We start from the raw sequence: 27,673 nt of genomic DNA, 5'->3' as shown, positions 1-27,673 counted from the left end.
ACCTAAAAGACATCAGCAGATCACACAATTTATTGGCCTACGAGACATTCTTGATGTGTTCTGGACTACAAAAAACCATTAATCTTGGCTCAAGAATACAACACATACACCCACTCAGATCATGCATACTACAAAAAAGAAAGGCACGGAAAGTACTTTCAATGCAGTGTTCACGTCTTTACCATGCTTTACTTTCCATGTGACAGAGCCAATTGAAAAGGAAAGGAGACATGAGGAGAAAAGAAACTAAGAAGAAATACATGTGAATGTGAACTAAGTCAATCTAGTAGAGCCTCAACAGGACTGCAGCTACAAAATGGATAACTCAAACAAAGATTAAAAAAAAATTAAGAAAAATTCCTCTTTTCATATGGTATAGGAAAAGGTGATTCCAATAACCCTAGGTCATTCTCTGTGCAGCTTCCTTGGCAAGAACCTTCTCCTTCGCTTTGGTTTTTGCCTGGGATTTGGATCCCATTATACCACCTCCCCACTTCTTTCGATATTCATCATACTTGTCATTGAAATTGGCCTAAAACAGTAACCCAAGTTGTAACATAAGTGAACAGGAAACAAGCAAGGAGCAGACAAATAGAAAGTACATTTTAAAATTTTACCCACCTTGATTGCCTCTAGTATTTTGCTAAACTCCAACTTATCCTCATTCTTTACCGTGGTCAAGCACAAAACGGAGGCAGTTTTCTTGTGAACAATCTATCAAAAAGATAATATAAACACCATTATTTAAGCTGAAGCGGTTTGGCCACAAAATTTTAATACAAGACTAAAAAGATGACAACAGTACTGCTCCCAAGCGTGCTTTCCCTTTCACGATGCAGTATGGGATCTCCATCTTCCTGCACAAGGCAGGAAGCCACACAACAAGCTCTATTGGATCCACATCATGTGCTATAACTACCAATTGAGCCTTGTTCTGTAAAAAATACGAAAGCAGATTGCTATTAGAGAGATACACAGACAAAGTTCAATCAAGGGAACACTCAGTACATTCATACAAGATTAATCCAGACCTGCTCAATAAGGTAGGTAACATGATTGAGTCCATACTTCACAACAATAGGCTTCTTAACCTCAACGGTCTTCCCTTCTGCCTCAGCCTGAGCCCTCTTCAGAAGACGTTCTTTTTTCGCAGCTCTATCCTCAGGTCTGTACTTCAGGAGCATCTTAAATAGATTTGTTGCTGTGGATAGGTTTAGTTATGGGCAGATTGTAGAAAAAAAAATTTCCTTTCAAAATCTAGACAGATTTATATATAAAGGTAGGAGAATGGTAGGAAGCCCATCCAACCATGATTGGCTGTACCAGGCCTATTCCTACTACCTAGCAGCTTGGTTGGCACCCAAAACCAGTCCTCATGTTGCACATTCAAGGAGTATGAAACAAGAGGTAAAAAAAGAGGACCTCTATGACTACATTTTTCTACCATAAAAATAATATCAGCAATGGTACTGGAAAAATGCCTGGATGACCGTATGCAATTTGGTTCTGTTGCTTATGTGCTTAACAGGTCCACTCCACTTTGGGCAAGTGCTCCCATCCTTCTTTTCTTTTCTTTTCTTTTCTTTTTCTTTTTTTTTTTTGGGGGGGGGGGGGGGAGGGGGAAGTTAAGCCAAAGGACAATGGCCCTAGCACGCACATACCACACACAAAAGAATTGGGCATCAAAGGAATCTAACATGGGAAACAATGTGAGAATGACAATGGCTGCCTTGAACACACCATACAACAATGGTCCCTGCCATTTTTTTTTTGGGGGGGGGGAGGGGGTTGAAGGGAATAAATCTTGACTCATTGTGACAATTCTTTGTTAAGTGAAGGTGAAACTATATTGAATGTATACCTTATAACATTGTAACAAGCAAGAGACATTTATCAATCTAACTGGATTAAACAGCTTGGGCTTGAAACTCCATCTATAAACTAAATTACCAAAAGAGAATAAAACAGACTGACCTCCCAAGAACCATCACCGAAAAGCTTGTGGGAATAATTTAACTGAGATGGTGTTTTAATCAGGGACACCAAATCAACCCCAAAATAACACTGAAATCAATTACATTAAGATTCTTACCGAGGTTCTTGTCCAGTGTTTTCGTGAATTGGTTCAAGGCAGGGGGGACTTTCAATCTTTGCTTGAGAACCCTCCTCTGCCTTTGAATGCGAACAACCTTAGGCCACTTCACAAACCGATGCAAATCCCTTTTTGGAGGCAATGCCCCACCGATGCCAAATTGCTTAGGACGCTTCTCAAATAATGGGTTCACAACCTTCTCCTGACACCAAAATTACAATATTTTTAAGCAATTGAGAAGGAACTACAACACTAAGATTGAAAAAAGTGCAATGTCAATGTTACAAACCGGTTTCTTCTTTGCTGGCGCTGAAGGAGCTTTTCCACCTCTCTTTGGTGCCTGCAAATTTGTCAAAATAGAATATTACCAAACAATGAAATATAAAAGAGGGGGGAGCAACATCTCTGATTTCTGTAGGGTTCACGAAAGATTAGGACATCTATTTACACAAATACAGACTATTCCCACAGTTTAAACCAGTTTTACATATTAAATCGACAGTCGGTAATTCCTAATTGCAAACCATTTTTTTTTAGTTTTTCAGTGCTTGTATGTGGGTTAACAAGTGGAGTAGAAAATAGCCAAACATTCATAGTTTCATACTACCTCATTCCAGTATTTGAATATCGAACTGAACTAATCAGAAACCAAAAAGGGAGGGTCGATGAAATTTTTTTAACAAAGCGAATGAACTCCATCATAACATCAATCAGTGAGGAAATAGCTCAACAGCTCAATAAACAGCTCACAGTATATCAGAGAAAACGATACAGCATTAAAACTCAATCACTTCTAGCAAGATTCAAACTATGCGGCCCGGAAGCAATGTACACGCAGGTAACGAAAGTTGGGGCAATACGAAGAGCAGGAGAAATTGTGATGACTTACCATTTCCGCAGAGATGCTTCAGTCGCTGCAATGAGGGCTCGATAAGAGAACGGCGTCGCAGAAACCCTAAAGCCTATGGGCGCCAACTCCAGCAAATGATAGTTGAGGGAAATTATATAGCGGAACAACTTCGAAGGGCATTTTGGTCACTCGAAGTAGCACAAGACCCTATGTACATAAAGGGCGATGTGAACCCTTGAGATGATATGTATTTTTTTTGGTAAATACCTCCCTTTGTTCCTTTTTCGATAAGCCAAGACGACGTTCCCAATGGATAACCCAATCTGAAATAGACCAATTAGGATTAGTCGATGGTCGAAGAGATACACAAGATGCAAACCACGCTTGAAGGGCATGGGGGCAATGCAGGAGAACGTGCACAACAGACTCAGAGACCTCCCCACAGCTCGGGCAAAGGTCAAAAGCAACAATGTTCCTGTGCTGGAGGTTAGCCAAGACCCCAATAGCATTTACACACGCTTTCCAAACAAAAGATTGGATTTTGGGGGGGATGCTAGATGACCAGATAATCTTCCAAACAAGCGCCGAAATGCCATGGTATTTCAGAAGATTGTGCCTGCCTTTCGATCCTAGGTGACTTATGTTGACAAGTGTGTGGTTGAATCGCTCTCGGCCCTCTCCCCTTGGCTCCTCTACCACCCCCTCCACCCCCCATCCCTCTCCTAGACCATTAGTAGGGGCTTTTCACATTTTTACTAATGCCTCCCTATCCAGCAGGCCTAGGGCAATGGGTATGGGGGCAATTATCACCACTGGTCTTGGGCGCCTATACATGGTGTCTACTGAGCACGACTTCCCCAACTCAGCTATTATTGGGGAAGCTAGGGCAATCCGTCTAGGGTTGCAGGCGGCTGCGAATGATGGGCTTCGTCGAGTTATCCTCCACTCCGACTGTCAAGTCTTTGTGAAGTGTCTACTGGACCCCTTGCTCGCCCCTCCTGTTGAAGCCTCCACCATTATGATGAATTTAATGCTTCTTTCTTCACGCTTTGAGTCTATCTCTTTCTCTTTTGTAGGTAGAGATGACAATGTTTGTGCCTACAATATCTCTAAGTGGGCGTTGTGCTACCCTTATTTGGGTTTTGGGGAAATCTTCATTTCCAGAGGATCTCCTCAATATTGTGTCTTCCCTTTTGCCCTCCGGGCCCTAATATATCTCCCCGCTTGCGGGGTTTTTCGTGCCAAAAAAAAAAAAAAACTTACGGTGCCATCACCATTCACCATGTGCCATAGTTGGACGAATGAAATTTTGCTGCTACACTAGTAGTAGGAATGTTCCTGCTACACGGCTGGCAGCCAAGCAAATGGGATCTTAAAGGGTATTTTAGAAAATACTAAACCTACGAGGGTATTTATGAAACCAAAGGGGTAGTGAATTATTCCATTTCCTTGGCTTCTAGACTTGTAGCAGGAACATTCTTGCTACAAGTGTGGCAGCAACATTTTTTCCTAGTTGGACCGGCTTGAGGCGTATAGCCTTGAGTCCGATTTCGTCTACGCTGCATGTATGCTCAGCGCTCGACGTCATCCTTTTTCACTGCCATTTATGGCTATGTTTGGTTAACAATAAATGGATAGAAAAGAAAAGAAAAAAATTATTATAATTATTTTTTGGGAGAAAGTTCTCTGTCCGGGAGTGCGGCCTACACCAGCACTCCCATGAGTCTATCTCTCTCCTCCCCATATGAAAAGACACCTCTGCCCCCTTGTTTTGAGGAGGAGAGAGATAGACATATGGGAGTGCTGGTGTAGGCCACACTCCCGAACAGAAAACTACTTCCCTTATTTTTTTTATTTGAAGAGAGAGATACACACATAAATCGATCATTGAGTTAGCATGTTTTTGTCTTTTTTTTTTTTTTTTTTAAATTCTTTTCTATCCATTTTCTTGCCAACCCAAAATAGCCCAAGAGCGCTTTGAATGGCATTTCTAGAAGCAAAAATAACATTTGTTGAATACTCATTCGTATTCTCAAATAAGAGGGGGTGACTTGAGTATCGTTCCATTTTCAGGGGGTGTCACATAATTTATCCCAAAAACAAAAAGACTTTCTTTTTTGGTAAGATGAAATTTATCGAGGAGAAAGACATAAGGCTTCACTTACACAAAGATTGTGAAGCCAAGGAGTGAAGTTTGGCCAAACAGAAAATGTCTTTCACCTCACACATGAGACCTATGTATCTGATTATCTCATCCCATACTCCCATGTAAACAATGAGCTGCAAACTTTTTTGCTGTCAAACTAATACCCTTGGACAAGTATTTTTTCCAAGTAAATTGGATCGTGGACAAGATTTGGTATGATTTATATTTTAATTTTCAAATTGATTTCATTACATAACCAACAAATAGAATTTTAGTCAAGAAATTGGAATTTTTTATGTTGCATCAAGTTAAAATATTTTAAGAATAAAAAATCCATTTGATAGTTCAATTATTGAAAATAAATACTATATATTACTTTGGGAGAGGATGGCGACTAGTGGTGGTAGGGATGGGGGCTGGGGCTGAGAAAGTGTTGGTGGCGTGGTGGTGAAAGTTTTGAAACCATCAAGAGAAGGGTGTTGTCTTATTTTTAATATGAAATTATTGCTTTGCCCATCAAATTAACCATGTTCAATTTGCATTAAGGAGCGAGAGTTTCCTACTCCTCTCACAAAACACACACCTTTTCCACCTCTTATTTTCAATTTAATTAACATCAACATGGAATTACCTGGTTTACTGGTCGCAGGAGTTTTTGATCCCAAACTTAGAATAGCCAGATGAACATTTTCCCCTTTTGATTAATGGACCAAGAACTATTATAGATGCAGGTCGGTTGACATCTATAGATGAAGCAGACCTGTGTGGTATCATCAACGGGTGGAATAAAGCAACTGTAGAACATATCATCTTAAAAGAGATATGGTGTTGCAGCCTCTTTAGCACTCGGTCTCTAACCCTAGCCCCCTGGAACATTATACCTAGTTTTTTGGAGTTTGCTGAATTAACTGGGAATTTTAGTAATTTAACGTTCAAGTGGTGTGATATATCCAATTATTTGTAAAAACATATGTATCCGTTATAGCCTTGCTTAATGGATGCCCTTTTTCATAAATAAAAAAAAAAAAGAAAAAGAAAAGAGATGAGCAGGAGTGAATTCGGTTTTAATTTTAATTCCAAAATTGGAAAACAACTCGGCCTTTTCAGAATTTATATTTCGCAGAAATAATTTAAAAATTAATCAAACCAAACAATTTTCCAAATAGAAATAACCCTTTGAAATTGAAATGGAAATCATACCAAATCAAAGTGGAAGTCCACCAGCCGACCAGCTTCCGTCACTCGTAAGTCGCAAGGTTCCTGATACAGGGAAGGATTAACAGGAACCCTGTTGGAGAGACTAGAGAGCTAGCGAGAGGGAGGCAAAACGAGAGAGGATCCTTTGCTGACGCAAATTTGCAGGGAAAATGGACAACAGAAATGTCGTCGTCTGCGACAATGGCACTGGGGTAATTTTTCTTTACTTGTATAATTTTTTACATCATTTTTCAAGATCGGCCACTGAGTTTGATAGACATTGCTATAATTTCTTACATGTTCGTACTACTCCTGATGTTACGAGCCTTATATGCCCATCTTTAAACTGGTTTGACCGATCTGTGGAGAATGAACTGTTAGAGATTGGAACTCATTGGATTCGTCAGCCGTCACTTCCGTTATTGAATTCGATATCTTTAAGTAGTCTTGGATATCAGTTGTCATGAATCGAAGATTGATGAGATAGGATCAACAGGTGACTGTCAAGATTGTGAATGGAGCGTTGAAGATCACCAGGTTGTTGGGCCTCTTATAGTAGCGCATATTAGTAACCATAAAGAGTCAATTACATGCCTGTAGACCTGTATCCCTTCATAAGTTCAGATAGTTCTGCAATTCATATATGGATACAGGCATGCATTGCTATACTTGAGGATAAAATATTCTATTTGTTTCCACCTATTATATTTTTGGATATAGACTATGCTGTCACAATTTACATACCAGTTTCCTGATTTGGGAATGAGCAAGTTTAAAATGTGTGTACGGTGAGAAATGTGGTTTTCTTGGTAGTCTACAATCCCCAAAGCCTGCCCTAGAATCATAACTCTAGGGGTAGAGACATGATTTTTTCCGGTCTTTCTAGTTCACGACACTGCAAACAGCCTCTCTGCGAAAGCAGGGGTAAGGCTGCGTACATTATGACCCTCCCCCAGACCCTTCAGTGGCGGAAGCCTCGTGTATCACGTACGCCCTTTTTTCTAGTTCACGACATGTTGACTCAGAGTAGGCTACACTATTATTCACCATCTTAATGTTGCAACTGTTTTTGTGAATGTTATCCTGAATAGTTTCTGATGCTTCCTTTAGGTATTTCTACAGTATTAGATTGATGTATTCCTTGCAGTATGTAAAATGTGGATTTGCTGGGGAAAACTTTCCAACATCTGTATTTCCTTGTGTGGTGGGGAGGCCCATGCTGCGGTATGAAGAATCACTCGTGGAACAAGAGTTGAAGGTGAGATTTTATTTTGGCAATTCTACCATCTTTTACTGCATTCCCTGGAAAGAAAGATGTTTAGGTAATGATTTGTAACTAACTTGGTGTGTGCTACTGAGGCTTTGAAGTTTGAACATTTGGACAAGAATTTTTGGGGGACATTGGTCTTAATACACCTGGGTAAGGGGCCATTGCTTGGACCTTGGAGAAAATGCCCGGGTTTGTCTTAAGAGCGACCACTTTGCTCAAAAAAAATGCTAAAGGTTAGGACCATCTCCAAACTCATCCTCCAAGGACCCAGCATAAGCGGGACCAGGTCTGAGTAATGGCCCTTTGTTGGTCGAAATACACCTTGGTAAGGCTGTCAGTTGGGTTTTTATCTGGCTGTTGAAGGGCTCAATTGCACCTGGCATGCTCTTTTAGATAATTTTTTATTCATGCTGACTGTTTAAGAGTTATTTCTAAGCTGGATATGGTGGACATGGATGGGTGTGAGTTGGAAAAAAATGCTTGCCTGAGATGGGTGACTAAGTTTTGATCTTGACATTGCTAATGCTGTCACACAAGTTGGTTCAATCAAGTCCCAACTTGATTAATGTATTCTGATGCTTTTGTTGGTTGGTTACGGTGATGCAAATTGTCTCCCTAGCAGGCTCGTTTTGCCACATTTGCTTTCTGTCTGTAAAGATAGAGAAAAAATTTCAGTGTCATTAGACTGGTTTTTGCCATTGGCGCCCACATTCATTTTCATTCTCACATTTTTTTTTGCTTGGTAGCTTCCTTGATCTGTCACTGTTTTTCTTTATGAAAAGTTACTAATGAGGGAGCACATAAAAATTCAAGAGTTAACTTTTATTTTGTTTAAAAAACAAAAATTACCCATGGGGATGCGAAGTATATTGCAGACATACATAGCCAGGAAACTTTATCTTGAGAAGAAGCTGATGTAAGCATCCAACACTTTTATGGAGAAAAACATTAAATTGTTATTTTTGATCTGTTAGTTGCATATAATATATTTCGTTAATATTTACCCTGAGATATGTATTTTAATTTTTGCTTTATGTTGTTGTACAAACTTACTCATAATCATGTAGGAAAGTCACAGAGACTTATTACAACAACTTGGGAATATCATAAGTATTGTGATCTGTAGGAATTCTAGGTTTCTGGAACTTGTTTGAATGGGTTTTCTTATGCTTCTTTTCATTTAGGACATTGTGGTAGGAGATGGTTGTGCAGAGTTGCGGCATCAACTCGATATATCTTATCCTGTACACAATGGCATTGTGCAGAATTGGGATGATATGGGCCACATTTGGGATCATGCATTTTTCAATGAACTAAAAGTAATTTCTAGTACCTCAATCCCCTTTGCAACCTAGAAGAGGTTTTAAGTTGCGTTGGCTAATTACTATGATTGACTTAACTGACATCCACTTTGTCTTTCAACAGATAGACCCAACAGAATGTAAGATCTTACTCACAGACCCACCTCTTAATCCTTCAAAAAACCGTGAAAAAATGGTTGGTATTGATTAGAAAATCTATTCTTTATGTTTGTTTCTATCACAAAGTTCACTGTCTTTTCATGTATGACACATGTATCTTGTTAATGCCTGTTGTGTCTATTCTTATGGTTTGGTTTGAAAAAAATACAGGTAGAGACCATGTTTGAAAAGTACAACTTCGCAGGTGTCTTCATTCAAATCCAAGCTGTTTTGACATTGTATGCTCAAGGTACTTATAATGACCATTGAAGGTTCACACCTCTTAATTAAAAAAAGAAAAAAGAAATGAAAAAAATTCTACTGGCGATGGGTTCTTTTCAAGTTGTTGGAAATTATACAAAGGCCTCTCTTGACTGCTGGAGAACATTGAAAACCACTTTCTGCCTTGTTTGCATTCCATTTTGGTATTCATATCTGTACTTGTTTCACTTACCAGGTATGATGCTTGTTTTCTTACTTGATACTTTTTCGTCACAGGCTTGCTGACTGGTCTTGTTATCGACTCTGGTGATGGTGTCACTCATGTGGTAAGATGCTCTGGAAATTGTTTTCAAGCTGTAGGAGAATGTTTTCTCATGGCTGTGTTGCTTTGAAGAGATCCGTATTCTATAGCTAAGTTAACTGTAATAATTTAGCTGCCCCATCATCAAATATCCACAGATGTTTAATCGATATTTTGGTAAAATGAATGAGGTAGTTATTTTGGGAAAGTCAAAAAGGTCTGTGAATCAGCAACAACATTATCCATACTCATACCAAGTGGTTATGAGGTCTTCTTTTGACATGCTATTCCCCTTGTAAAAACTTTAATTACTACCTATACAAAACATGGTTAGAACTTGAAAGACAAGTAATCAATTGATTGGGTGGAAAGATACAGTAACAAATTAGCAAATTTGCTGACACATTGTATTTAGAGGGAGGTTTTCCTACACTAACGTGTGGGAAACCATTCCCACACCAACAGTTTTTATTGCTATATGGAAGTGTCTAGCAGGATTTTAAGTATCGGTGTGTATTGTATCGGTATTGGTGGTAACGATATGATACTTACCGATACGATGCTTAATTTTTTTTTTTTTTAAATTGTATCGACTGATACATGTCGATGCATTCCAATACGAGACTGATACAATCCGGTACGGATCAGTACAGGTAAGATACACTTGCTCCTTTAAACCTGCAAAACAAAAACCGTGAGTTAGATACAAAACCGAGGGCAACCGAAAGCCTTGGAAACTTGTTTTTCTCTTCGTTCCGAGTTGGGGGAATCATCTAACATAAAAAATGACCCTAATCTTAATGCAAGACTAACACCTGAATAGGTCTAACCCTAGGCAGGATCAAATAGAAAACCCTCCAATAAATAAGAAATCATATGAGGGAACCAAGTGAACAATGGGAACTAAAATCATATGAGGGAACCAAGGGAACAATGGGAACTCAAACGAGGGAACAATTTTCTTGGTTGAAGTAACAAATAAAAACCCACAAATTTGTAACCTGTTGAAGCAGCAATGATCTTGATGTAATAATCTTCAAGAAATCGATGTAACAATCTGTTGAAAAGAAATCCCAAAAGCTTGTAGCACTCTTGAACTCGATTTGACTGAAACTAGGGTTTAGAATCAAGAACCGATGGAAGGGGATGGGGAAAGGTGGGGTTGGCTATCTCAGCCTGGGCATCTCACCCATCATGTCTCAGGATTTTCACAAAGGGTAAAGCCAATATTTCATTAATTAAATTATTGTCCAATGCTGGCCTCCCTTACGAACTTATATAGAAGACAAAAAATAGACTTAGACACTAAAAAAGAAAGGCCTAACCCCATCCTTAAGGTAACCTAAATTGACTAAGAAAGTGAAATAATAAAGAAAACAGACTCAAAATAGGACTCTAACTAAACTAATGAAGTAAATCCCGTTTTCCTACTTTCTACCCATATTTTAGGCTCATTAAATTAGCCAATTACAAAGTAAACCCATGGGATCAAAGTCCCAATACATATATGACCCAACCCAAAGCTTATTTCCACTAAAAGAAGCCCTAAGTGACTTATCTACATAAAATCTTCACTATTTCATTTATTGTGGTCATCAATATGAAAATGTTTGCAAAATTTTGTAAGGTCATTTAGCTGTCTCAATTATCATATGAAACTTTTTGCCAAAAAAAGGGACCTAATTTATATTAGGAATTTATCAGGTGTAACTTCGTTTTCTCTCTCTGTCATATATATATATAGGGCGCACATTCTCTGTCCAGGAGCGCACCTGTGCCCAGACATATGGGACAGGACATGGGCAGGGTTTGGGTCATCCAAGGGGGGGTGGGCCGGTCATTTCGCCCACCCCCCATGTGTCTGGGTGCATCCTGCGCCCCCAGTGCAGAGAACTTTATCCCATACATATATGTGGAAAAGGCTGGGTATGCTAGCGGTATACCGTAAGTTAGCAACCTATGTGTCTATCTCTCTCTTCCTCCCTTTGAGGGGTAAGGGAGTCATTTCAAAGGGGGGGAAGAGAGAGAGAGAGACACATAAGGTGCTAGCTGATGGTATACCTCTAGCATACCCATCCCTCACATATATATATACTTCTACAGTGGAAGAAGAAAAATTAAAAACTTAAAAATTGAGATCCATTTACTTTAGATCTTATGTCCAGGTTCCAGTTGTTGATGGCTACTCATTCCCTCATCTTACAAAGCGAATGAATGTGGCTGGGAGGCATATAACATCTTATCTTGTTGATTTGCTCCAAAGAAGAGGGTGAGGGCCTCCTCTTTCTGAAATAAGTTCATAAAATCAATATGGAATTTCATTTCACTCCATCGTTCCATTGCACTTTCTGTGTTTTCACGAGAGAATGAATGTTTGTGGCTTTAAGGTATGCAATGAATAGAAATGCAGACTTTGAAACTGTTCGGGAAATAAAGGAGAAGCTCTGTTACATCAGGTAAAACTTAAACTTCTTTTCTGGAGTATATTTGTGGAACTTCCTCACATTGCTACTGAGTATATTAGATCTATTGTTTTTGTAGTTATGATTACAAACGGGAATACCAGTTGGGACTGGAAACCACAATCCTTGTCAAGAATTATACAGTAAGTTCTCCCATTAGAATGTTGCAGCAGCCATTTGCATGAGCATAATAAACATATGCATGTACATTATGATAAAAAACTTTATTGAAAATGGATAGAAGACAAGAGTAAAATCCTTCAAAGGATCAGCAATCAAAGATCAACCTTTGCTTACATAGAAATACATAAGGTACTTGGAGAGCACAATAGAAATACACCACTCCTCACAAAGTAACGCTATGCCCAAACATTGTCCTCAATTGAACTTAATAAGCATATTTTCCTAATGTGGATCGTCTGTATACTAGGAAGTCAGTAGTTAGCCCATATCTTCATTGTTTGAGAATTTGGATGACCATGAAAGGACAGAACTAGTGAGCTTATAGTCCACTTAATTTACTTGTATTTTCCAGCAATTTTATGCGGTTATCTATGTTTTTTAAGTACTTGTATGCTTTGTATGCTGGATACAAAATCAAGGGACTGGTGTTGGTTCTTCAAATGATATTTTTAGGATATGGTTCAAATTTTAAATCAGTTTTTTTCCAAAGTGAAAGGAATGAACTGAGGCTTGAGCCTCAAGGAGTGGAGCTTGTCTTATAAGAATGTATTATATTGATTTAAAATGGATAAATTACAACAAGTATCTGTATCCTTGTGCATATTCCTGTGCCAAGTTCTTTAAGTGAAAAACTTTCTTCCGTAACTTTTGAGGCCATAAATGGGATCTGGGGGTTGAATAAGTAATTCTGGTCCCTAAATTTTAAATTATTTTGAATTTTACTATATTTCTTAAGTTGTACTCCCTCTGTCTGCAATGACAGTTCTTCCTTTTTTGGCCGTCCCAATTTTCAATAGTTTCTTCGAAAATTTACAACAATAAGCCCTTGCATTTATTAACACTTTCCTTGTTATATCGTTACTATTCTTAGTAGCTACTACTTAGTAGTGTTTGGTTAGAGTTGGTCTAGTAAAGTCATGTCAGTGTTTTGCCTATCTTTGTCATTGGGTCTTTATGTAATTAGTTCCTTATTGGACTCTGTTAATGGGTGTCCAGGTTCAATGTATTGTCCAGATTCGATGTATCTTGAGTGTTCTAAGGTGGAGCTGAGTCATCTCCACCTAGCATACTTTATCTGTGTTTATCATTTTAATCTATAAATAAAGTGGGCCTCAATCCTCTAGGGACAAGCCAAATATTTGATATTCAACTTGGTATTAGAGCCTCAAAACCCTAAAAAAGGATTTCTGTTGTTAGCATTATTAGGAATTCTTTTTTCTTTAGTTCAAGCTGAATCTTCTTTCTTTACTTATTTGTATAATCCAGCTTGAGGGGGAGTGTTGAGAAGTACTGTTCACGTGACACTGTTCACGTGAACAGTGCTTTGGTTGATATGTGTATCTTCTATTTTCCTAGTCCTAGTTGGAGTCCTAGTTTCTAATTATGTCAAGTCCTAATTCTACTGTGAGTTGTTAGTCTTAGTTTCAGTTTGAGTTGTTTGTTCTAGTTTTTTTCCTATTGTAACTTGGAATCCTATCATGATTAGGAGTTCCCCTTTCTATTTGTAATTTCCCCTCTATTATAAATAGAGGGGCTTTCCTATCAATAAAGACAACAAGTTATTATTCTCTCATTCTCTCTTTTTTCTCTTCTCTCAAGTTACTGGTTATAGGTCCTAGGTTTTCTACACTTGTTTTTTTTTTCTTCCTGCTGCCACTGTAGTAGGGTTCCACCATCAGTATTTGACACTCCGGCCTCTCCGTGTCAAACATGGTTGACTGAACATGCGCCAACACATGTCGTACCACGTCTGACCGCCACTGACCACTGCTGACCGGTGCCTATCTCGCCACCACCATCACCACTAGATGCCGCCTTTCGCCAATAGGCCCATACAGCCCCTCCGGATGGGTCTGCCTAGCTGTTAGGCCCCTCCACCACCAGGCCCAAGCCTTTCCTCCTCCTGCCGCAAGCACCAGGGGCTCCCAACCCCTTGTCACGACCTCCCAGGCTCCCGCCTTCCTCTTGCGACCTCCCAGGGTCCTCGTCCTCCTCTTGCAACCTCCTAGGGTCCCGCCTAGGCTCCTGCCACCCTCCTCTAAGGGCCGTAACCCTTGTCGGCTCTACCGTAGGCCCCTCTGGCCTCTTGCGGCTCCCTGCCGCCTGCTCCTCTTCATTGCCAAGCCTTACCGCTGCTACTGTAAAGGCACTAGGCCTTCTACCGTTGTGCTTCAGCCTCATTCGCCACCATATGACTTCCCACATCTCTCATGAATGATACGGTAGCCTCCATACTACTACTCTTTGCTTTATATATTTGTTTCAACACCCTTTCTCATTGAGATTCCGACTTCATGGCGAAGGATAATGATGTTAACGACTCCGCGGGAGACCTTGGGGGTAGTGAGGTGAGTCGTATTGGGACTCATGGCCATAACCTCTCTCAAACTGGGTCCAACCAAATTGAATGGGTCTAATTACCTTGCATGGTCACAAGCATGCCTCTTAACTATCCGTGGGAATGATCTTCTCGGGTACTTGACCGGTGACATCCCATACCATCCAGTGGTATTGCCAAGACTACCCGGATTGGTAATGATGCCTTGGTAAAATCTTTACTCTTGAATTCCATAGAGCCTCGAATTAGTGCCAGTTTTGCTCTCTTGAACTTTGCACAAGAACTATGGGATGCTGTCCATCAGACATATGCCCAAACCAATAACTATGCTCAGATCTATGAGCTGTCGCCAGGTTCGAGAAACCACACAGAAGGATATGTTTCTCACCTCTTATTATGCTGCCCTGAACGCACTTTGGCAGCAACTGGACTTTTATCACCCTCTTCCTATGGCGTGTTCTTCTGATACTGCTACCTTTTAGAAGGAACCTGAGATGGAGCGTGTCTATGATTTCCTTACTGGTTTGAATCCAGAGTATGACCAGGTTCACATTCAAATTCTCGGCAGAGATAAGTTTCCCATTCTTCTCCAGGCATATAACATACTTCAGCATGAATACCACCGCCGCTCTGTGATGATGCCATCTGTTTTGCCCCGTGCCTAAACTGTTGGATCCATGGATTTAGGATGGAAAAACTCCCTGTTGGGGCAACTGTTTACTGAGGTTCAACCATGTGCAATGAAGACCAATAAGGTGCAAGTTGAAGGCAACAATGGCTTTGCTTACAGTGGTGTGAGAAGACATGAGTGCATAAGAGTTGTAGCCAACCCCAAATAGTTCAGATAAGTCAGTGGTTTATTTGAGTTGAATTGATAAGTTGTTTTATGCATGTGTTGCTTTTCTGGAACCAACAACTCAGCCTTATACCAACTAAACGGGGTTGGTTCATGGATCCTTTCCTTCCGATCAGCTCTATTCGAGGTCCAACTTGATGAAAGGCCTAAGCTATGCATGTCTTTTCTCAACATTTCTCCTAAGGTCATTTTAGGTCTGTTCCTGGCTCTTTAGTTCCTTCAGTTTGAATCAAATCACTCCTCTGTACTAGAGCATCCAAAGGCCTCCGTTGAACATGGCCATGGCACCTCAAAAGACTTTCTCATAGCTTATCATGTATTGGAGCTACTCCCAAATCAGCTCTAATATGATCATCCCTTACTTTATCCTGCCTAGTTTTGCCACACGTCCATCTTAACATCCTCATCTCTGCTATACTAAGTTTATGTACATGATGATTCTTAACTGCCCAACATTTCACACCATACATCATAACCGGTTGTATGATTGTCCTATAAAATTTTCCTTCCAATTGTAAAGGAATAGGTCGATCACACAACACCTCATACTTGGCCAGCAATGCAAGGCCTATAAAACTCAGTAGTGGTGTAAATATGTATTCATTTCAACTTAAGATCTCTATATTTGGTTTTGCTTCTTATTACTGAGAGTTAATTTGATCAGCTGCCAGATGGAAGGGTTATTAAAGTTGGCACTGAACGGTTCCAAGCTCCTGAGGCTCTTTTTACTCCTGTAAGTTTTCCATTTTCTCTGGTTATTTAGCATGGTTCTTTAGAATTTTGTTCGTTGTTTGTAATGAATACGGTTGCTGTTAAGGAAGTTAGCCCTTGCCAGATCAGAAAACTGGTTTACTGGTTCTTGGTTTAGGTCTCCAAAGTGGGTCATGTCCATCCAGCCAGGCTAGAGCAACTGCATCATGGTTTACCTTTAAGGGTTTGAAACAATGCCATCCATTGCTAGCAATGAGTTATAAACATTGAAGTATTTTAAATATTTTATTGATCAAATGCCACAGGGTGGTGTTCAGAATGTATGCTGCCTTTAATGTGACACTCTTTCAACAATTATCAATGCTTATTCATGATAGTGATTTAAGCACTAAGGATAAAGAATTTGATATGGAAAAACAAAGACAAATGAATCAGAAGGTGCTATAATAATGCCCAGAAGAGCTCTTTGGTAGGGGTCTCTATTCTAGAACTGTTAGCTGTTGCCATGTGACATTACATTGAACATTGATTTGGATGGTTTGGTGTCTTGGGTGCAGGAACTAATAGATGTAGAAGGTGATGGAATGGCTGACATGGTATTTCGCTGCATTCAGGAAATGGATATTGACAATCGTATGATGGTACCTACCTAGATTATTTGTAAATATCGCCCTTCCTGAACATGCTTATAGTATCCTGGTTTTACTTTTTGATTGTTGTACTAGTGATTATTTGATTACACCAAACAACAACTCAGCCTTATCCCAACTAAATGGGGTCGGCTGAATATATTACACCAATTAGTTAAAATTTTGCTTTCAGTATCTTAAAGAGCATATGCATTTATGAACTGTATCAAGAGTGACTCTGGCGGATGAGTTATATTCTGTAGATTCTCGTTGGAAGCAGCTTCAGAATTTTATTTTAGAGGGCAAGTCTTAAAATGGATTTTGTACCTTTTTAACTTCCTTTTTTTTGTGTGTGTGTGTGTGTGGAGGGGGGGGGGGATGAGATGAAGGAGGTTGACAGACTCTTATAAAATGGTGTCTGCTCATCAATAGCTTTGCCCAATCGATGTCCTTCTTGTATAACACTGATTAGGCCATCCATTGCATTTGCTTATTGTTACCCTATATCTGAAGAAGCAGGGCACACAAATGATGGGAATATTTCTCATTCTTTCTTTTATGCCCTTTTGGCTTCCCTGCCTATGTTTTCATGTAACTTGCTGTGTTTTTTGCAGCTTTACCAGCATATAGTTCTAAGTGGAGGGAGTACCATGTATCCTGGACTACCTAGTCGGTAATGTTCTTAGGCTCCTCTTTGCAAAAATTAATCAAATGACTCAATTTTCATCCCTTGATATCCAAATGTCCGGATTGGGTTATTGGATGCAGTTATCTTCTTGGTGGACTTCTTAGCTTTGACAAATATTGATGTCTACATATCTGCACTTTTGCTTAAATTAGTATTTGGTCACCTTCAAAGAATTTTCTCTCTTGCCAGCATAGTTTAAAATCTCGTTTCAGTAGGCCGAAATATCCGAGATACCAAAATTTCGCAGATATCTTGTCCTTTTTCATGCGATATTTCGGTTGGCCGTTTCGGTGGGTTTTAGACCAAACTAAGGCTTGATTCTTCATGGAAACCCTCTTTTAGGCTATATAAACATATACAAATGCTCATATTGCAAAAATAGTCACCCAAAGTGGTGTTTTGGATTTGCACCCTTGATTGGCAGTATACGGTTGAATCCTAATGTATACTTACACATTGTCTAAGTACTATAACATATAATAAGCAAGTTAAACAAGTAAATCATACAAACATTAGAGTCAATGAGTCATAGAGTTAAGTACATAATTTGGATGTCAAATTGTCAATACACTTTCCTAATACAAGTGTCTACTAATAATAATTACTACACCATCCAGGATCGATCCCACTCATGGTCTGATGGAGTCGACGTGTATTGTCCTCTGACTATAGGACAAATGAATGCCACGTCATAGTCTGGGAGAAGAAACGAGTGTAATCCTCTACTAAACCACAATTTCCATGTAAATTGCATCATCGACATATTGAAGGTAACCTATCCTAGGATATGGGTCACCAAACTATGAAGAACTACCCACTGATCCACTGTGATATGACGCTGCTGGCAGCATGTACGGCTGGTGATTTGAGTAGGAGAAGATGTCGTCCACAAAAGACGATTCGGTATGTCCCTGTGACTGGGAGTCATACTCAAAACTGAGAATGGATGAAGATATATGCTCCCCTACCCCAATGAACTGCCCATATGGATGTGAATGTGATGCATTAAACTTCGATGGTCCTTGCATGTGGAACTCACGTGGCATTTCCTTCGTGTGGCACCAAGGGAGAAGAAATATCTGGAAAGCTCTTTCGATGCACTTCCCAGGAGTCGAACACTTGAGCTCCTTGCTCTGATACCATGTTTGCAACCATTTCACCTAAAAGCTTGAACTGTTAGGGAAGGGCAGCGTAAATGTATACATGAACAGTAAGTGCACTTACTATGGAAGTTGGTTACTTGGTTAGCTCGCTGAACCATATAATTTATTTGTTTACGGAGGAGAAAACCTATTATGTAAGACATTGGTCAATTTCTGTAGTTCACTGTTGCTATATGTGTTTAGTTAAATTGGTATTGGTGTGACGGAAGTTAAAGAAGCCTTAAGAAATATGAACGTAGGCAGGACACCAGGCCTTGATGAGATCCCAATAGAAGTGTGGAAGGCCCTAGGAGTTTGTGGGGTATATTGGTTAACCAAGTTATTTAACAAGATTATAATCACAAGGAAAACGCCAGATGATTGGAGGAGAACCATTGTAGTTCCGGTTTACAAAAATAAAGGTGATGTCTAGAGCTGCAATAACTATAAAAGCATAAAACTAATGAGTCATACTATGAAATTTTGGGAGAAGGTTATTGAAACCCGTCTAAGAAGAGAGATTCATATCTCGAAGAATCAATTTGGTTTTATGCCAGGTAGATCCACGATAGAAGCTATCTACCTACTGAGGAGGCTCATGGAAAGATGTAGAGCTAGCAAGAAGGATCTCCATATGGTCTTTATTGACCTAGAGAAAGCCTATGACCGAGTCCCTAGAGATTTAATCCGGCATGTTCTTGCAAAGAGAGGGGTGTTGAGTAAATATTTAGAGGTAATTAAAGATATGTATAAGGGTGTGGTGACCAGTGTGAGATCTGTGGGAGTCCAGGGGAAGGAATTCCCAATTACGGTTGGGTTTCTTCAAGGATCAGCCCTAAGCCCTAATTTGTTTACGCTTATCCTGGATGAGTTAACCAAGAACATCCAAGACGAGCTACCGAGGTGTATGCTCATTGTCGATGATATCATCTTGGTGGATGAGACAAAAGCAGGGATTAACGCTAAGTTTGAGTTGCAGAGATTAACCTTGGAAACAAGAGGCGTTAAGATTAGTCGATCAAATACGGAGTATATGATGTGTAACTTTAGTCACACTATGATGGATGATGACATGGTGAAAATTAAGGAGAGAGAGATACCGCTAACTGAATATTTCAGATATTTGGGGTCTATCATACACAAAGAAGGTGACATAGATGATGATGTTTCACAAAGAATTAAAGTGGGATGGATGAAATGGAGAGGTGCGACCGGAGTCCTATGTGACCGACACATTCCTTTAAAGCTTAAAGGAAAGTTCTATAGGACCGTTGTCCGACCTGCTATGATGTACGAGGCGGAATGTTCGGCAGTTAAGAAGTGCCATATACTGAAGCTATGTGTTGTAGAGATGAGGATGTTAAGATGGATGTGCGGCAAAACTAGGAAGGATAAAGTGAGGAACAAACGTATTCGAGCTGATGTGGGAGCTGCCCCGATCAGCGACAAGCTCTGAGAATGTCGTTTGAGGTGGTTTGGCCATGTGCAACGGAGGCCTGGGGATCTCCAGTAAAGAGGAGTGATCTGATTCAAATTGAAGGAGCTAAAAGAGCTAGAGGCCGGTCTAAAATGACCATAGGTGAGGTTGTGAAGAATGACATGCATAGTCTGGGTCTTGGGCCAAGTATTACCTCAAATAGAGCCTATTGGAGGGCAAGGATCCACGTTGTTGACACCATGTAGCTGAGATTTTCCTATTTTCCTGGGCTATCCTCTTTCCTCTTACTTTCATCTTTCATTTTTCATTTCTCACTTTTCTTATCTTATTTCTTCATTTTTATTTTCCATTCCTCTTACTTTCCTTTCCCTTTGTGTGGATCTCTATTTTCCCCATTTTGTTTTTAAAGGATCCGTGTAGCCGACCCCATTTAGTTGGGGAAAAGGCTGAGGAGTTGTTGTTGTTGGTATCAGGTGCCCACTGAAGTTAGAAAATATGGTACCTGTAAGAGCTTAAGTTAATATTTAAGAGATATTCCTTGAGCTGAGTATCAGTGTGTCTACCAAACATGTCAGTTTTATTCGTCTTTTTCTTGCAATTGGAATGTTCTGGTTACATCCCACCGTTATTTCCATCTGTCAGTTTAGATAATAGAATTTATAGATTTACCTTCTCAATTTTGGACACTTGGAAAAACATGTCTCTGATTTTATATGGTCAAGAATTATGTGAAGTGACATTTATTAATTTGTTTTGACAGTTTGGAGAAAGAAATTCTGGACCGTTATCTTGAAGTTGTCTTGAAGGGTAACAAAGATGGGTTAAAGGTAAAGCTCTGAATCTTGATCGTCTCACTTTCTTTGGGTCATTTACTAACACAAGTTTTCATCATTTCCATTATGCTTGTTTATCTCTAGCTAATTTTAGTTGGATGTCTTTCCTCGATTGAAAACTATCCATAGTAGGCAGCAGCCAACACCAGGTAGTTAGGATAAAGCACTGTCAAGTTTAGTAACAGTTGCCAGAGTTGACAAGGCCTCTTCTGTTACTTTTGTCATGTGATCGGCCAGGACCGTTGGATAGGTAAGATGGATGAAACACTAGAAATATGCAGGCATGCGCTCTTTGAGATTGGCATGATGAAGTTTCCCGAGAAGAATACCATTCCATAAACAGCTTGAGCCGCTGAACCATGACAGTGGTATTATGGGGTCAAAAAAAAACCCCAAAAAAATAATCTTCACAAAGTATAGACAGCAATCCATTCTATTTCTGGTAAAATGACTTCAGTATTTGCTATGATTGTTTCAATTACCAACGTGCACAACTGCACACCATTAGACACTTTGGACATAAGTAGCAACCAACGGGAAAATATAGACATGCAGTACTACGAGATATATTTGTGCATGAAAATGAGCTTCCATATTGCATATTTCTGTCCATAATTTCCCTGATTGCATATATTTCTTCCTATTTCTGACATTGTGCATTTTGGTCATTGAAACTATCATAAAATATTTTGATGTCATTTTCCCAACTTTTTTTATAGAAAAATTCAAATTTTTATTCCTTCCCTTAATAGGAAAAAGTATCCAAATTTATTGATTTAAGGAATACCGTACATGCTTGGTGTTATAATATGTCTCGTATACATATATGTATGTGCACGTATCTGCATTACTGCATAAAAATAGGTAAACATAATTGAATTCATCCATCTGTGTAGAAACCCATCTCCAAAATATTTGCAGTGAGGTTACTGTCCTGAATATCGTTATGAGTGTATCTATTCACATTACCTTTTTGTACCATATATTCTTCGATTTCTTTCCTTCTACAGTCTCCACCGACCACCGTATCACAAATGGAACCATCTTCCAGACAATTCTTCCTTCTTGCTGAAAGGAATGGATGGTCATCAAATGAAAAGTCCTTCACCTTACATGGCGTGACCCTGTAAACATGGCTGTCATTCCTTTTGGACAAAATGTAACCAGACATTTATGACCATCCTACAATCATCAAGCATGTGATACAGTATTCTCTTCTTTTTCACACAGAACACTTTGTTTGCCACCTAGAACACTGTGTTGCATATTCTCTAGTGCCAGGAGCTTGTCGAGCAGAAGGAAGCATACCAAGATTGTCTACATGCAGAGAACTAGTTACCCCCCAACCTTGTTAATAAGAGATGGGGCCTCTATTTGAGAAAGCCTAAATGTGATGGATCCTAGAGGAAAAGCACTTCGAGTAATAGTGTCCCGGAAAGTTGCACTACTCATCAAGACACCACATGTCGAAGATATGTACGAATAATTAGGGTGCCTGAAGTAAAAGAAGCTTTAAGGAGGGTGAAAGTAGACAAGGCGCTTGGTCCAGATGTGTTCCCAATAGAAGTGTGGAAGAACTTAGGATTATGTGTTTTTTGGCCATCCAAGCTATTTAATAAGATTATGAGCACAAGGAAAAGGTCAAATAATGAAGGAGAAGCATTGTGGTTCCAATTTATAAAAATTAAAGTGATATTCAGAGCTGTAATAACTATAAAGGCATAAAACTAATGAGTTATACTATGAAGTTATGGAAGAGAGTTATTGAAACTCGCCAGAGGAAAGAAACTACTATTACGGAAAACCAATTTTGTTTTAAGGGCAGATCCACAACAGAAGCTATTTACTTAGGAGACTCAAGGAAAAATTTAGAGATTACAAGAAAGATCTTCAATTGGTCTTTATTGACCTAGAAAAAGCTTATGACAGATTCCCTAGAGAGTTAATTTGGCATGTACTAGAAAAGATGTAGGATCGAATGGCAACACCCAAGGGGGGTGAATTGGGTGACAACTCCTTTTTTAAAGGATATAAGGTACAAACTAAAATACAATGCAAATGCAAGGAAGAAAAGAGAGAGACAGAATGGAAAGACAATAGTTTAGAGTGGTTTGGATCCAACTAATCCTACGTCCACTACCTTGGTCATGGACCAAGGATTTCTCCATTATCCGATTTCTTTCCCAGGTAAGAATTAGGCCCTTACAACTCGACCACTAACCTTGGATTGAGCACCCGGACCACCCTTGGTCAAGGATTTCCTCATAAAGCCACACAGACTCTTTTTATAGCAAAAATGGTTTCTTCTTTCAAGCATGAAACTGTAAATACTTTTAAGCACAGTTGATCAACATAAGATGCTTCTCTTTTGATTTTTAACACATTGCAGCCCTTATCAAGATGATATTGCACTATAGCTCAAACACAGCAATAGCATCTCAAGATGATTTATTCAATGAAGATCAGATACAACAGTTTTCTTAGGATGATGAAAACGAATAAAGCTTGCACTTGATGTTTGCTGTTGTATTTGCTTGATTGATTGATATGACATTAAATGACTGCACCTATTTATAGGCAAATGAACTAGTTGTAAACTAGTCGTTAGAGTCAAGCTTAGTTTCTCTTTAAACATTTAAATTATCTTTTCATTCCCAAGAGAAACTAGCTGTTGGAGATTCAATAGTGATTTAAATAGGTTGCAAATATTAGCCCATTTTGGTCTCCAATATTCAACTTATATTTTCCAAGAGAAACTAGCTGTTGGAGCTCCTCAACATCAGTGAAGATGTTTAAGACATCCACTCAAGTGGTTAGAGTCCAAGTGGTTAATTAATGATGCGTCAAAAACTTTCAATTTATATCCATGCAACAATAAATGTTATCGTACGGAAGACCGCTCAACAATCGCGGAAGACTATGGCTGCAAGGACTCAAGATTGTCATGCTTGGACATGGACAGAAGCAAGTCACGGATGTGACTTAGTTTCATAACTCTTGGTTGTCCGTGAGTTCTAATCTAGAATATTTATTGTTTGCCATTAAAGCTTGGTCGTCTGTCTTTGTTCAGGGAAGATCGTGGGCAATAGACTTAGACATTTTTCTAGGTCAAACCACCTAGTTTTTTGGGTTTGTCCATTTAGGTCCTTATGATGTCATATTCTTAGGCTTTTTACATCTTGTTGATCTAGTACATTAGGATTACAATGATATGCCAATTAAACATCATATCCTAATCTTGTCCTTGAAAGATTCCTTCAAACTTGTAGCTTTCAGCTCCTTGATCTTTCAATTCAAGGAATACCGTCCCCTATACGCGGAAGACCGTCTTCATCAGTTCTTCATTCAATCAACATGCCTTGTTCTTTCTTCAACTGCTCCTCATCAGTAGTTTGGGTAATCATCAAACTCTTAGAACATTAGTTCACATGTTAGTATATACCCAAACACACATCACACATTCGTTTTCATATCCAAAACAGTTTAACATATAAATGAAACCTTCTAGGTCCAACAAAAGAGATATGTTTCAAGTAAATATGTGGATATAGGTAAAGAGATGTATAATGGTGGTGACTACTGTAAGAAAGGTAGGGGTCAAGGTAGTGAATTCTCAATTGCAATTGGGTTAAATCAAAGATCAGCTTTAAACCCTTATTTGCTTGCGCTTATTGTAGCTGATTTGACCAAGAGACATTTAAGATCAGGTCCCTTGGTATATGCTTTTTGCTGGTGATATTGTTTTGGTGGATGAAATGGTGTTTGCTCATCAATAGGTTTGCCCAATGAGCTAGGGGCAGACCTAAGATGACGCTGGGACAGTGTGTGGAGAGACATGCATAGCTTAGGGCTTGTATCATGTAGGACTTTAAATAGAGCTGATTGAAGAGTAAGGATCTATGTAGCCTGGGGTAAAGCTGAGTTGTTGTTGTTGAATACTGTTATTTATATATTCCTCTTGCTTCCACAGACAGCTTATTTTTTGTTCACTTTCTCAACTTTTGTGAGCACAGAAATTACGGCTACGGATAGAAGATCCACCACGGAGAAAGCATATGGTATACCTCGGAGGTGCAGTCCTAGCAGGAATTATGAAGGTACACACTCACCTTCCCCTCCCCCTCCCCAATGTTTTGATGTTTGAGTCCATGAATAGAACAGGGATGAGTCCCCCAGTTCTCATTTTAAGTTGGTCAAAGGAAGGTCTAAACCCTCTTTGATACAGTTGCTTATTTTTGTCCTCTTAATTTTATGCAGGATGCACCAGAATTCTGGATTAGCAGACAGGACTATTTGGAGGAGGGAATTGCTTGTTTAAGAAAGTGTGGTCAGGCTTGAGAATTGCATCCTCTGCTCCTTGTCTGTTCAAGTAACTCACAATTCATATTTTACGGGCAAAATCAAGGGGTCTCAAAAACTCTACATCAAGGTGCTTAAGTTCATGCAAAGGAATCAAGAATTGACCAGAGACCACAAGAGTGTTCGCGTCTAGATACCATCTACTATGAAGAAGGCCAGTTTGAAAGAGTACATGCCTCTTTAATGTAATTATTAATTTGCATATTTGCCTCCATTTCCTTTTCTAATGAAGCTGTTGACGGATTTTGAACAGAAAAGGAAATGGGGAAGTGTAGATGGTCAAACTCCGGCAATTATCCCCTGGATCATCCTTTTTTGTTTTTTTAATATATTTAGTCAGATCATAATATATTGGGTGCCTCTACCCTTCAAAATGTATTTGTATGTTAATACAATTCACATTAACTTGTGTTGTGCACCGTCCTCCCCCCCCACAAAAAAAAAAACTGTATTGAACCTTTGCCCTTTTTATTTTCATCTATCTTCCACTTCTCTCTACCACAATGGCTACCAGATTCTAGGTATGTGGAAGGATTACATGGCCAATCTGAACCGTTTGATAGAGGGGGTCTTACCTTATCAAATTTGGTTGTCTAGCTGTAGATCAATTTAATAACTTGGACTGGTGAAGGGCAACTGTGTGTTGAACGACACTGCCAAAAAAAATACATCATAATAGCATAAATTGAAAGAAACGAAGAAACACGGAGTAATTCAGAAGTACACAATGAATAACAAGTATCAACATGTCCGAGTGGCTAATTTTCCAACACAAGATCCTCAACTTACTAAGTGGTGGCGGTTTTTTTGGAAACTTAAGCTACATCCTCGATTTAAGTTTTCTTTTGGCGTGTCTTGAATGCAGGGCTCTCTGTCAGGGCTACCATTGTAAAATGGCTCACCATCGACCCTTCGTGTGTTCTTTGTGGAAATTCAGATGAATCACTCTGGCATTTATTCTTTGCATGTGATTGGCCTAAACGTATTTGGGCTTCTGGTCCGTTTGGACTAAGAACTGAGCATCTCTCAAGCTCTTCTTTCCTCCATCTTTGCACTTCTCTTCTTGCTTCGTTGGACATGGACAAGCCAACTGCTATTTCGTTTTTTTCTATTTTCATTATTACGTGTTATTTTATTTGGTATGTACGGAACATGGTGTTAATGCAGGGAGCTAAGGCTGACCCAATGTTTGTTATCAAGAATGTACTTAAGTGGGCTAAGGATCTAAGGGTTGGGCTCCCGGTTATAAATTGATGTCCTACATTATCTAACAATTCTAGTTTGCTTGATTTGAATTTACATAATCTTACTAACGCTGTGCCACACCTTACTGGTTTAATGGTTGCAGGCACCCTTGAACCTGAACTAAATTTAGCCAAGTGGACTTTTAACATTTTGATAGATGGCAAGATTTTTGTCACAGATGCAGGTTGCCTCAATATCCAGGACACAACAGCAGCAGCTATAGTTGGCTTTTTGAATGGATGGCAAAGGTCAGTGCAGGAAGGGATCGTTGTCCGTCATGTCTGGTTACTGGATAGGGAGTTAACCTCTTGGTTCACCAAACCAGATGACGCTCAAATCTCTTGGATGTCGTTACCTCTTTTTTTGCACATAGCCACACTTACAAACAATTTTAGGAATATAGCTTTTCATCACTGGTTGGAGAAGGACTCAACTGTTCCTTTCTGTGGAACTCTTTGATCGTTTCTTTTTATATATATGGTTTTTGGATTACTCATCAAAAAAAAAAAAAAAAAACATGTACGAGTGGCTTGGGCAATGCATGCTAGCACATCTATTTCTGTTTCTATCCTCCTCACATGAAATGACCTGGTTGCCCTCCTATGGTTAATACCATTTTGTCTCAACTCATTGCTACACTTCCCTATGCTGCTTGCTCAGAGAACGCTCTCCCTTAATAATTGTGTTATGGGTAAAAGGTTCCTTCACGACCATGGAAGAAGGAGCTTTCTCTTCATAGTAACTTGTTTATGCCTTGTAGCATGGTCAATGAGATTTGAATTGAGTGGATACATAGACTTGTATGCAGTCTCCTTTACCTCTCACAGTCAGGGCCAATCAGGGTCAGCCCGGCCCGATCCTGAGGACAGGTCAGGATTGGATTTATCTGGCCCTGAATTAGGGCCGGTCCAGGCCAGGCCTGAGCCCAGCTAAGGAGACTCAGGGTTGGGCTAGGGTTTTAAAAGGCCCAGCCCAACCCTCTGTTGCAGCCCTAAGACAAGCCTTTTACGAGAAGTGAAGTGGAGGGCATGGGGGGCTGAGTCGCTGAGACGGGACCAGACACGAGAGACACCAGACCAGAGTCCAGAGAACGCAATGAATTTTACGTCAAATTTCAAACAGATCTTTTCAGTTTCAGCGCGCCCTTTCCTTATTTCTTGTTAAAAATCTGGGATTATCGAATCCTTTTTCTCTCATCCACTTCAGACAATTACATCAGCCCACCTTTTATGCTCCGACACTCCGGAACGC

General features: G+C 39.5%; 2 protein-coding genes across 2 annotated transcripts; one reads left to right on the top strand and one right to left on the bottom strand.

Annotated features, from left to right (window-relative positions):
* Nucleotides 1–3,101, bottom strand: LOC122653609 (60S ribosomal protein L7a-2). Its single transcript, XM_043847506.1, has 7 exons — nt 2,982–3,101; nt 2,382–2,432; nt 2,093–2,294; nt 1,032–1,201; nt 806–934; nt 622–714; nt 1–532 (listed from the first exon to the last, which is right to left on the bottom strand). Exons 1-7 carry the CDS (start codon nt 2,982–2,984, stop codon nt 401–403), a joined length of 780 nt encoding a protein of 259 aa, XP_043703441.1. The 5' UTR covers nt 2,985–3,101; the 3' UTR covers nt 1–400.
* Nucleotides 3,102–6,357: 3,256 nt separating this feature from the next.
* LOC122656643 (actin-related protein 2) lies at nt 6,358–25,597 on the top strand. The gene is made up of 15 exons (XM_043851253.1): nt 6,358–6,497; nt 7,433–7,543; nt 8,740–8,874; nt 8,981–9,052; nt 9,187–9,265; nt 9,514–9,563; nt 11,704–11,807; nt 11,926–11,994; nt 12,080–12,143; nt 16,042–16,110; nt 16,646–16,729; nt 17,332–17,390; nt 20,746–20,812; nt 24,832–24,915; nt 25,076–25,597. Exons 1-15 carry the CDS (start codon nt 6,456–6,458, stop codon nt 25,154–25,156), a joined length of 1,170 nt encoding a protein of 389 aa, XP_043707188.1. The 5' UTR covers nt 6,358–6,455; the 3' UTR covers nt 25,157–25,597.
* Nucleotides 25,598–27,673: the final 2,076 nt, after the last annotated feature.

Source organism: Telopea speciosissima, chromosome 3 (genome assembly GCF_018873765.1).
Source record: "Telopea speciosissima isolate NSW1024214 ecotype Mountain lineage chromosome 3, Tspe_v1, whole genome shotgun sequence".
NCBI classification, from domain to species: Eukaryota; Viridiplantae; Streptophyta; class Magnoliopsida; order Proteales; family Proteaceae; genus Telopea; species Telopea speciosissima.
The sequence above is the reverse complement of the archived record's forward strand: the minus strand, read 5'-3'. Positions and strand labels throughout refer to the sequence as shown.

Bases quoted from the DNA above. Each gene is read 5' to 3' on its own strand.
- LOC122653609 (XM_043847506.1), bottom strand. The intron at 1,202-2,092 runs GTAAGAATCTTA...ACCTATCCACAG, and splicing joins AACACTGGACAAGAACCTCG to CAACAAATCTATTTAAGATG. The intron at 935-1,031 runs GTCTGGATTAAT...TATTTTTTACAG, and splicing joins TTACCTACCTTATTGAGCAG to AACAAGGCTCAATTGGTAGT.
- LOC122656643 (XM_043851253.1), top strand. From the start codon at position 6,456: ATGGACAACAGAAATGTCGTCGTCTGCGACAATGGCACTGGG. The intron at 9,266-9,513 runs GTACTTATAATG...TTTTCGTCACAG, and splicing joins TTTGACATTGTATGCTCAAG to GCTTGCTGACTGGTCTTGTT. The intron at 16,111-16,645 runs GTAAGTTTTCCA...TCTTGGGTGCAG, and splicing joins CTGAGGCTCTTTTTACTCCT to GAACTAATAGATGTAGAAGG.